The sequence below is a fragment of the Podarcis cretensis genome (assembly GCF_951804945.1).
Source record: "Podarcis cretensis genome assembly, chromosome: 10".
Lineage (NCBI taxonomy): Eukaryota > Metazoa > Chordata > Lepidosauria > Squamata > Lacertidae > Podarcis > Podarcis cretensis.
In genome coordinates, this window is record NC_137179.1 from 26,220,001 (window position 1) to 26,232,056 (window position 12,056).

Here is a 12,056-nt window from a genome sequence, read left to right on the forward strand (position 1 = left end):
ACAAACATTTGGTCAAAGGATATAAATCTAGATGCATGGGCGTTAGAGACCAATTATAAATTCTGTATTCAGCAATCTCAGAATTGAGGTGGAAGGGATCCTGAGGGTCATCTAGGCCAACCCACTACTATGCAGTGCATCCATAACAGATGGCCATCCAGAGTCCACCACCTTCCAAGGGAGTCTGTTCCACTGTTGAACAGCTCTTAGTACTACTACTACTTTTATTAATGCTATATCATATGGATATAAGCATTTTCTCCCATAGCAGGGTTACTTCTGAGATGATGAATGTAAAAATACTGTTATTAATCACCTTCCACATCCCTCTTAAGGAGATGTACAAAATATAATAAACAGCTAAAACAATTAAAAATAACAAGAAAATGTGTTTAAAAAGAAACCTAGTCAAAATACTTGAAGTTGATTGCTATTGTTTATCCTAAAAAATTCTAAGGGAAGCTGTTTTATTACTAAATGAAAACAGCTCTCTGTTGTCCACTTGCTAGACATTATTGCATTACAGCAAACGTTTCAGACACAGCAATAACGATTTGGGCTGTGTTCAGTGGTGCCCTTCTATTTTCAGAAGCCCATTTCATCCAACAGAGACCTCTAATAGTGGTGATGGTGGGGTGATTTTTGTAGATTTCTGCACCCTGTAAACCAGCTTTGGAGAGTTAAGAGACCCTTGGGGGTAGTGTGTTGAAAAACCTCAGAAGGGAAATGGGGAATCACCTTCTTTCCCCACATCAGCAGAGACCTGTGGTATTCAAAGAGTACAGTCCTACCTTGGTTGACAAATGCCTTGTGACTCAAACATTTTGGCTTCCAAACGCCGCAAACCCGGAAGTGAGTGTTCTGGTTTGCGAACGTTCTTTGGAACCCAAATGTCTGACATGGTTTCCGATTGGCTGCAGGAGCTTCCTGCAGCCAATCAGAAGCCGTGCCTTGGTTTCCAAACATTTTAGAAGTCAAATGGACTTCTGAAACAGATTCCATTCGACTTCCGAGGTACCACTATATCTGCAAATGAAGGAATCATTCCATATGTTGAAGGGTATTTATGGATATAGCTACTTGTCTGTTAATTAGGAAAGGAAATAAATGATCTTTATTAATTTGGTGGGTAAATATATAGCACTTTTGAAGCCATGCACATCTTTGGAATCTTTTTGGAACCTAGAAGCTTGTAGTATTTAGATATTTCCCCCTCTGTTCCTTGATTCTTAGCATTGACATGCTAGCAAACAATTTCTCACTTGGGAAAATGACATTCTTGGTAAAATTGTTTGGCTGCTATATTTATAATTATTTTATCTTGCAGGTTTTGATACGGATGGATTGCCTTCTGCTGTTTGGCCAGGTGGAGAAACAGAAGCTCTTACAAGATTGGAAAGACATTTGGAAAGAAAGGTACATTCACTAGTCTTAACAGACATCAGTTAATCGTGGTTTATTACCTTGTACAGAGGTAAAAAGGTACTAATTAGCATTTAAGGATTTCTATGCTACCTTTCAAAACACAACACCGTGCCATGAAGGCTAAAGTTTGGTACAAAAACTTCTTAAAATAACATCAAATATTAAATACTAAAACACAAAGAGCAGCACAGAACAAAGTAGGCCAACAGACAAACAATTTAAATTGTACCCACCATTTCCCAGAAAGATGAACTGAAATTAAAAGCTCTTTCACACCTACCTAAAAAGCAGATGGAGAGGAGTGAAATGTATCTCCCTTGTAGAGGTGATCTTCCAAATATTCTTGTTAACTCTTCTAAAGAAAAATAATTCAGCTACTTGTTTATGCCTTTATTAACTGGCTCAAGCATATGGCCCTTGAGGGAGGAGTCAGTATTGTATTGTCGCTGTATTTTCACATAGAGTTCACCTTTTCTCAGTACCTTTTGATTGAAGAGCAATTGTTGCTTCTATAATTCACAGGTAAACAAACTGAAGCTGGTAAACATCAGTGGTTCCAAATTCTGAAATCTAGGTGTGCCATTAGCTGTTCCCAAGTTTCATTTTTTAAAAAAGTGATAATAAGGGGGAAAAAATGAATGAAAAATGTACATAACCTTTTCATTTTCCTTAAGGCTTGGGTAGCGAACTTTGAACGACCACGAATGAATGCAAATTCTCTTCTTGCAAGTCCCACGGGACTTAGTCCTTACCTACGATTTGGCTGTTTGTCCTGCCGCCTGTTTTACTTCAAGTTAACAGACTTATACAAAAAGGTATGAACCAGCCAACTTGAACTGTCAAATACTCATTTAATAATAAAATAAAACTTTTGTTTTTTAAAAAATGAATAATTTATTGTGCTATCATTTCAGGTAAAAAAGAACAGCTCTCCTCCTCTTTCTCTCTATGGCCAGTTGTTGTGGCGTGAATTCTTCTACACAGCAGCCACTAATAATCCACGCTTTGATAAAATGGAAGGCAATCCCATATGTGTGCAGATTCCATGGGACAGGAATCCTGAGGCTTTGGCAAAATGGGCAGAGGGCAGGACAGGATTCCCTTGGATTGATGCTATTATGACCCAGCTACGTCAGGAAGGCTGGATCCACCACTTGGCCAGGCATGCTGTAGCATGCTTCTTGACTCGAGGCGATCTGTGGATTAGTTGGGAAGAAGGGATGAAGGTACACTTCTTTGTTCCTTAACTGATTATTTTTCTTTTGTATTGGCATTTTAAGATTTCAGTTTGATATTTTAGTTATGCAGATATTTCTAAATTTCAGGCAGCTTTTGCTACACAGCCTATTTATACAGAATATGTTGTATCTGGTGCTGCATCGTTGGTTTTTCTGTTCATCAAATTATATATAATGGTATTAGGCCATGGTATTTGTCAGTCCTAAACACACATACTAGGAAATAAATCCCACTGATGATGGAATTTACTTCTGAGTAAACATGCTTAGGATTATACAGTAACAGTAGATATTGCTATGGCTTTAGAGTGGAATTTATAGCCCCTTAAAAAATAGTGAAGGCTATGTGCTACTTGTTATATAACTTAAGCAAGGCTAGCTAAATAGCATCATCTAGTGGAGAACAGGCATTATTACATGCCACTCTCAAAGCTTCCTATGTGAATTTTCCTTTTCTTTACACTGCCCACCTCCCTCAAACACAAATGCACAGCTCTAAAGCTGTTGAGAACAATACCATGAACATCTGATCCTGTGGACTGTCTTCATAGCTGCAACAATATGAGCAGTTGCTTGGCCCAGTGCTTCTAAATCAAGTTAAGACACTAGTGAAGGGGCAGCATCTCCCACTACTGCTTTGCTTTCAAAGAACTGAACAAACCTATTATGTTCACATTTGTTCAGTACAGTACGTGTCTTATATTTAAGCCAGGTGAGCAGGCAACAGTGTCCAGACCAGCAGAACAGCCTAAGATCCCTTAGATCTCCTTTTGCATTGATGCCCACCTTAAAATCTCCTTAGTTTTGTTTCTCATTTTTAGTTGATAAGTTTATGTATATGAGCCACTTTGTGCTTCTGGTGCAGATGAACTCACCTAGATAAAATTATGACTCCTGATTAAGCACAGTTTGGAATTCTGTTGGGCTCTGCTGTGTGTATCCTCATATGCCTTGCCTCAACAGGAATTTGGAACAAGAATTTACAGTATACCTCCCTCTGCATTATGTAAAGAGTAGGAGTTTTATGTAACTCGTCATAGTCATTTTAGCAGTCATGACTCTGATGGCTTTGTTTTAATGCTTCAAAACTGTACAGCATTGAAAAAGTATTTCTGAGAAACTGTTTGGGCTAACAGAGTGTTTGTTTTAAAGGTATTTGAAGAATTGCTCCTGGATGCTGATTGGAGTGTGAATGCAGGCAGTTGGATGTGGCTGTCCTGTAGCTCCTTCTTCCAGCAGTTTTTCCATTGCTATTGCCCTGTGGGCTTTGGCAGAAGAACTGACCCTAATGGGGACTATATCAGGTTAAGTACCATTTCCAATTATTAGAAAAATTAAAGGGTTAAACAAGCTGTTTAACTTTTAACTGTTTAACTGACTTAAACTTTTTCTTTTCTTTATAAGGCGCTATCTGCCTGTACTCAGAGGGTTTCCTGCAAAGTACATCTACGATCCTTGGAATGCCCCTGAGGGTGTCCAAAAGGTTGCAAAATGTGTAATAGGAGTGAATTACCCTAAACCAATGGTAAATCATGCTGAGGCAAGTCGTTTGAATATTGAAAGGATGAAACAAATCTACCAGCAACTATCACGATACAGAGGATTAGGTATGGTAAAATGTTTTGATTTAGAGAAGTTCACTTCTTTCTGTACTTGACTGCTTCTCTATAGCCACAGGGCCCAGACATAATGAGTGTAACTAGGTGATTGAAAGGACTGGCAAATGAAAGACTGTTTCTCTTGTGCATTTCATTCATGTCAACTGTTGTGTTAAATTTTGTGAACCACTCTATAAAGCGTTTATCCAGCTAAGGTATACTCTGAGTAGACCCATTGAAATTAATGGAATTACATAACTCAAATCAATTGATTTGGTGAGAGTACTCTGAGGATGACTTGACCGGATGCAAATCGGAATTTTTCAATGATCCATTGGATTAGATTTTTTGAAAACATGGGAGTTGGATCCATTTGTTAGGCATAGTAAGTGTCTAACTTAGTTGGATACAGCTCATTGCATTCTTCTATCTAGAAAGAGAAAATGAACATCCATATGAAACGAGAATTTGCTGCTTTTAACCCCCCCCCCCCCCCCCCGTTCCTGCATTTTTGAAATCTTTGTATTCGAATTCAGACTATGTTCTCATGCCTGGATGTACATTCATAAATTTAACAATACTGCCAATCTTTGTAATTTTCTTCTATGATCTGTTTCTTGGAGGACCTAATTTTCGTTTTGGATGGAATACAGAAAGGCCACCAGCAGAATTGGAAAAGATAGTGACTAAACAAAAATGTATGTTCTTCATTCTGATGCTAATGTATTTTGTTTTGATTAGGTCTGCTTGCATCAGTGCCTTCTAATGGGAATGGGAATGGAAATAGTGGCCTAATGGGATATTCACCAGGGGAAACCCTTCCTAGTTGTACCAATGCCAGTGGTAAGTTCTACCTATTCTTAATAAAAGTAGGCTGTGAAATAGAAAGCAGTAAAATCTACTTAAGACTCCAGTGATATTGTATTGTTTAGCAAATCTATCTTACCAGCTTTCCAAAATTAGAACTTCAACAGCATATATAGTCATTATTATTCATAATCACTCAGTTAATAGGTAAAGTGGACATCTACACACCGACTACAGATGGGATAGGGTTTAATTCACTCCACAGCTTTTGAGGGAGCATCATGCCTCTTATCTCAGCACCTGGACTGGAACACAATTAGCCAATAGTCAATTACTGCATTTTCCACAAATAAATGCGTACTGAAGGCAGTTTAAGTAAGTAGTTTCCAATAACCATAAAAGGTTAAAAGAACTCCAACACAACACCAGCAGTCTAAAAAAACAAACCAGAAAGGCGAAATGCAATGTTTTCATTTTATTTGTACAGCATCCATTATACTGATAACCAGTTGCAGGTAGAGGTCCTTTCCACTACAAAAGGGGAACTCTTCAACTTTCTTAGTGTTTACATCTGAGTATGTAATATGTATATATAAATATCGATAGCATATATTTTAATAATGTCATAAAATGCAGTTGTGATGACTAAATATTTAATAGTTCTTTTCAAAATAATATGCAGATGTAGTTCTACAATACAGTATTTAGAAATCAGGATTAAGGCCTTTTCTATCTTGGTTACTTTGAACCTAGATGAAAGTACTTGCAAGTCATTGTTTGCATGTACTAAGATTCCTGTCCAAGTTCAGTTAACATGCGGAAGTAGAGATTGCACATGGAATTTGGGTAAGAAAATGGGCTATGTAACTAGTACACAAAAACAGCTCAGGCAGTTTAGTATTTCACATGCTGAAGAAGCTCTCGTAGCTTTCAGATTGTAATATTCAAAACCAAACAAAAATAGTTTGGGGGACTGACCAGAAAGTCTAATTTCTTGAATGGCAAAGGAATAAATGCTTCTTTCAGGCAGGATCATAAACGAATTGACAGTCTAGCCAGAAATTAATTTTATTGTGACTGTGGAAGTGTCTGCATTGCACTGGGACAGAGATACCATTAAAACAAATTAACTATTGATAGGAAGCTTATACCTTCCCAGAAATGAGTAGAGCTAACCATACAGATTTGTGTTCTTCCAGGATCTCAAATGGGAACAAATGAAGCCCATACAGGAAGTATTCAAACATGCACGTTAGGAGAATCTCATACAGGAACTAGTGGAATTCAGCAGCAAGGTAAGACAACATTGCTTCAGTTTTGCATTAAATTCCTCAGAAGTCTTACTTATTTCAATACTTTGGATTATACCAATTGAACAGGGGGAATGAGGAGTTTCCTGCCATGCCGCCTGTAATTATGTGACCTTGTCTCTAAAGGACAGGTTCCTTTTAAACCTCCTTTAAGTGAATGTATCTGAGCAAAAATATCTGGCCCTCTCCAAGAAGAACCAAAATAAAGTCAAGAGAACTTCATGCTGAAGTATCAGAGTTTGTAAATCAAAGAAAGTTTTTCTCCCACTCGCCCCTACAAAGTTTCAGATGTTTTTAGTACCAATTCCCTGGCTACCCCCTGTGTAAGTGTGTTGTTGAGGACCAAGGTGCAAGAGGAAGAATTCTAGAAAATAAATGGGACTTCCTCAAGTGGGATTTGCATTGCATTGCCAGCAATCATACAGGTTGTCATTTAGAGAGAGCTAAGTATGCCTGAATAATTAAGCACTGAAATCTCACTGGCTTTAGAGAAAGTGAGATAGTTCTGTCAGTATTTATCCACCCATATGCTGGAGTTCTACCATTTTCAGCTATGCAAGTTAACTACAGATCCCAGCTGGAAAGGTGGAGAAGGAAGTAAGGCAGGAGCACATGGGACTTCAAAATTTTAGCCTCTTAGGTATGCACACAGCCAAAAGCTATTCCTTGGGGCCAAGGGCATGGGCTGCAACATGACCTGCAACAAGACTAATTTTTAGATTTCCCTATGTCATGGGTAGGCAAACTAAGGCCTGGGGGCTGGATCCGGCCCAATTGCCTTCTAAATCCGGCCCACGGACAGTCCGGGAATCAGTGTGTTTTTACATGAGTAGAATGTGTGCTTTTATTTAAAATGCATCTCTGGGTTATTTGTGGGGCACAGGAATTTCTTCACCACCCCCCCAATATAGTCTGCCCCCCCACAAGGTCTGAGGGATAGCGGACTGGCCCCCTGCTGAAAAAGTTTGCTGACCCCTGCACTATGTATTCACCAAGCCTAGACAACTACCTTTTAAGATTTATGTAGCTTACACAATTGACAGCCCAGTTGGAGGCACTTACATTATAATGTATTATAATTGTATGAAGAATTTCTAGAACTTTGATCAGAAATATTTATTGCAGATCTATTACACATTTCAAGAATATTTTAATGTGTTTTTAGCAGGTTACCCTCAAGGGAGTGGTATTTTGCATTACGCTCATGGGGAAGGCCAGAAAACACACTTAATTCAGCAAGGTAAGTTCTATAAACATGTGTGATGGCATTATCTGAAACTCAAATAGATTCTTAAAGTAGGTCTTTGGTTTCAATTTGCAGGAAGAGCATCTCTTGTTGCTGGAGTGTGCACTGGGAAACGTCCAAATCCAGAAGAGGAAACTCAGAGCATTGGTCCCAAAGTCCAGCGACAAAGCAGTAATTAATTGGGTAAAAATAAGAACTCTGAAGGAAGATATTAATGATAGAAAACCACATGCTGATGTCAGAAGGAAAAACTAAACATGCCTCCTGAATGGTTAAGAACATAGCTTCCATTAGAGGAGTGGACCAAATATAATTGAACCTAACATCCTGCATGGCAGTGGCCAAGAGTCCTGACATTCAGTTTATGCTTTTAGCAGTTGCATGGGACTACCATATGACTTGTATTGCCAGTTCTGCTCCATTTAGCTTAACTTGCCCCCACCCCGTAAAACTGTGCATTAGCTTTGTCTATTTTTTGAGCTTGCTGAGTGATGATAACCATCCACTTCAGTCATCAGGTATTTGTGTAACTTTCTTTGAGCAGGGAAAGGGTACAATTTTGTTTTATTTGACTCCACTCATTCTTATGCTCTTATGCATAGTTTTTGTACTGAGAAAGTGGAAGTTTCCTTTCATTTATTACCATTACATTATACAGTTGTCAGTCCTGCAACTTGTTTTTTTCCTTCCTAAGCTGCAGCAGGTCTAAGATACTGTCCTGTTGGCAGCTTCTAATCTGCACCGCCATAAATATTCATGTTCTGCTCTCCCCCTTTAGAGATAATATCCAAATGCATACCCAGTGTAAACACTGCACATAGATTTATCTAGGTTGGTTGCAGTATTTTTCTGTAGTTCTTGCACGTCTTTATGTTGCTGCAAATGTGCATCCGTAGGCCTATGAAATGTGCATTTAGAATAAGTAGCCATGCCTGCTCTGAAGCATATTTTGTACTGAAGCAGTTACTCTGTTCTAGCCTGTTTAGAATAGCTGGGGCCATGTGTTTTCTTCTGCAGCTGTAGAGCAGGGTTTGGAGCAGTTAACAGAAAATTATTCTGTACAACAAATTACTTAAACGTCCGCATAGTTGGGAAATCTCACCTATCTTTCTATGATGACCATACCAAGAACCCTAAATATTCATATAACTGCTGAGTATTATCAGCTGACATAGAAGGGTTGAACAGTTTATTTTGCTGTATTTTTCTCTGTATGCCTGAAATATTTATTGTAAGTATGAAGAATTGCTCCAGCAATTATGTTTTGATGTGTCACCTTAGTTCTGAGTTTTGTTTAAAATATTGTGGCATTGTGATCTGAAATATGCCATATCGGTATTATGGATAAACATATTGTCAGACTTCACTTAACATTGTGCTTCCATCAAATTCAATCCATTTTACCACTCGACACACTCCTTTGCCTCAATCGGCAGCTTCTTGACTAATTTACAAGATATAAAAACAGCCATCTATTTGCCCTGCACTATTTATATTCTGTTCAAGTTTTATTGACTCCCTCCTTTATTTTACACTTTGAGGCACACCAAAGGTTGTAGGGCTATACCTCAGCGGGAGAGCATCTGCTTTGTATACAGCAGGTCCCAAGTTCAATCTGGCATCTCCAGGTAGAGCTAGGAGAGAAACTGTGAAAAGCGGCTGCCAGTCTGTAAGCAATACTGAGCAAGGTGACCAGGTGCTCCAAAAGTATAAGGCAGCTTTCTGGGTTCCTAAGATCTAGACTTATAGGTCAAGCTCTTATGGCTAATTTTGTCATATTATCTCTCCAGTAGGCCTCTAGAAAAACTTTACTTTTGTGAGTTACTGAAAGTTTAACATAGCATTGTGTGGATCATGTAAAATTTGGTAGCTTACACAAGTACTGAAGATTGGAAAAAAGACCAGTCTGCTCTTCTTAAAAACACAAAAAATGCATTCTGTAGCTGCCCATTATATTTGGAAATATTTTTTACCTACTCAGCTTTCACAGCAAATATTTGGCTGCAGTCCATCACACACTTCCCTGGGAGTACGCCCAGTTCAACTCAGGGGGGCTTATTTCTGAGAAGACATGCATGCAATTTCATTGTTAGTTTGCAGTGCATGTATGTTTATGGACAGTTGTCTTTTGCCTCTTTTTCTTACCTGTTATTTTTTGACAGGACTGTTTACAATATAAAACACAAAAATGTATAGCATAATAATGATAAACATAAATAATAATAATAATAATAATAATAATAATAATAATAATACACATAATTACACCCACCCATTTAATAAGCCACAGATCATTTAATTAGCCAAAGGCCTGGGAGAAGAGGAATGTTTTTACTTGGAGCCTAAAGATACATAACAAAAAAAGTGCCAGGGAAGCCTCCTTGGGGAGAGCATTCGACAAGTGGGGAGCCACCTCATAAAGGGCTCATTCTTGTGTTGCCACCTCCAGACCTCTTGTGTAGGAAGCAGATGAAGAAGAGCCTCAGGTGATTACTGCAGGGTCTGGGTCAGGTCATACGGGGAGAGGCAGTCCTTGAGGTACTGTCGTCTTGAGCTGTTTATAACTATAGGTCAGAACCAGCACTTTGAATTGGGCCCAGAAACTATTTGACAGCCACTGCAGTCGGGCCAAGGCTGGTGTTATAGGCTCAAACCATCTTGTCCTCATGAACAACCTGGCTGCTGAATTCTGCACCAAAACTGGGCCTAAACTGCGATTGAAATGGATGTAGAAAATTTGTTTCCTCCAAGAGTGCCTAGATCTGGTCTGCGACCACTCGTTGAATAACCTTGCCCAAGAAGGGGAGGTTGGTAACTGAGCAGTAATGACTTAGATTACTTGAGTGGTTTTACCACTGCCTCCTTCAAGTCGTCAGGGACTACTCCCTCTCGCAAGGAGGCATTAATCACCTCCCTTGCCCAGCAAGCTGTCCCATCCCTGCTAATTTTTATCAGCCAAGAGGGGCAAGGGTCCAGAACACAAGTAGTCACCCTGACTGATCCAAGCACCTTGCCCACAATTCATTGAACATAACAGGATTAGACAGTGCTCTGGACATCACTTACTTGTGTCCTGAAATTCCCAAATCACCATTCTTTTTTGTTTGGACTTCCACTGCTAGCAAGAAGCTACACATTGTAGTCTTATGGCACCTTACATGCAGCACAACTTATGCAAGTGATGAACCAGTCATTAAATTAAATTATGAACAGACAATGTATGCAGAAAATGTGATTCATTACATATAAAAACATATTAACAAATATTAAAATGTATGCAAGGTATGGTAACAAGTTTCAGAAAGAGAAAACATATAATATTTATTGAGAATTAATTCCTAATGGACTGATTCATTTTTGTCTTGCAGCTTTGCTGAAAGAGAAGGATCCACACCCTAAAATTTCAGGGCAAAATTATTTCACTTCATATTGGAATTAAAAGTTTTTGTGAGAGTACTTGTATTAAAATGTGCATTTTCATGCATTTATTTTCACACAGTCTGAATGGTTGTAAACAAGTATGTTTTTTAATGCATTGTTTCTAACTGGTATTTCTATGGTTTTTAAACTTTTAATGACTCACAAAGGGGAAATAGAGAATTGTAAATAAAGCATTTGGTGATGAATTTGGTAACTTACTGTAAATATAAGCATTCATGATTAGTGATAGACTCATCAATATATTTTTGATATTTCATGTATGGCTTTCAGAAAAGGCTTTAATTGGATGGATATAAAATGGAAACTGTCCAGACAATGATGACCTTGATTATTTTTAGATTTAATATTTTTAGATTCGGGGCAGGATTTTTGACCCCTTTATGAACCAAACTGTCTTTTCAAAATGGTCAGCTCTTATATGTCTGTGTATAAAATACAATAGAGATGTTACTCTATGAAAATACAGCTGTATATAAGTCTCATGCCAATATTTTGTTAAACTATGAAGTTGTCATGTCTGATGTTTTGTCCTTGTATTTCCCACTGCCTTGTTCAATCACAGTGAGGATGCCCTTGTTAATAAAAATGTATATACAGGTTGTTTCATTTAAGTCTTGTTTTTGAACAGATTTTGTATTGGTCTAGTCAATACAGTTTTTAAGAAGTGCTAGCATACAAGTTTTGAATTGCTTATACCTTGTGTTTATAGAATTTTATAGCTTCAAATAGCATTTGAAGAGTTTAATCACCCTCACTAGCTATTGTCCTAAGCACCCACAGCCAAGGAAGGCACATATCTGATAGCTAATCCTTTATTGACAAAAGTGCGTACTTAAAGCAACTCTCACAGGGCTCCAGAAGTCCAGTTACTGAACTTAAGTATGGAACATGTTTACTTCTGATATTTTGCCTCTTATCAGGGTAGTAGTTCCTGTTATTCCTTTCACAATGAGTCCCTCTGCATTTCTTTTCTGCATTCAGCTGGAAGCAG

General features: G+C 38.3%; 1 protein-coding gene across 4 annotated transcripts in view; it reads left to right on the forward strand.

The window, feature by feature from the left end:
- CRY1 (cryptochrome circadian regulator 1) overlaps window positions 1-11,676 on the forward strand; it is a 32,879-nt gene extending 21,203 nt beyond the window's left edge. Inside the window, exons 5-14 of one of the 4 annotated variants that reach the window (XM_079992606.1) lie at window positions 1,328-1,416; window positions 2,100-2,240; window positions 2,340-2,651; window positions 3,816-3,967; window positions 4,068-4,270; window positions 5,003-5,104; window positions 6,268-6,363; window positions 7,547-7,618; window positions 7,700-7,807; window positions 10,993-11,676. In XM_079992606.1, the coding sequence (XP_079848732.1) occupies window positions 1,328-1,416; window positions 2,100-2,240; window positions 2,340-2,651; window positions 3,816-3,967; window positions 4,068-4,270; window positions 5,003-5,104; window positions 6,268-6,363; window positions 7,547-7,618; window positions 7,700-7,803 (1,271 nt within the window). In that variant the 3' untranslated portion in view covers window positions 7,804-7,807; window positions 10,993-11,676. Of the gene's footprint in view, window positions 1-1,327; window positions 1,417-2,099; window positions 2,241-2,339; window positions 2,652-3,815; window positions 3,968-4,067; window positions 4,271-5,002; window positions 5,105-6,267; window positions 6,364-7,543; window positions 7,619-7,699; window positions 7,808-10,992 lie in introns of all 4 variants that reach the window. The other 3 variants (XM_079992605.1, XM_079992607.1, XM_079992608.1) reach the window with 3 other exon arrangements.
- The last annotated feature ends 380 nt before the right edge of the window (window positions 11,677-12,056 follow it).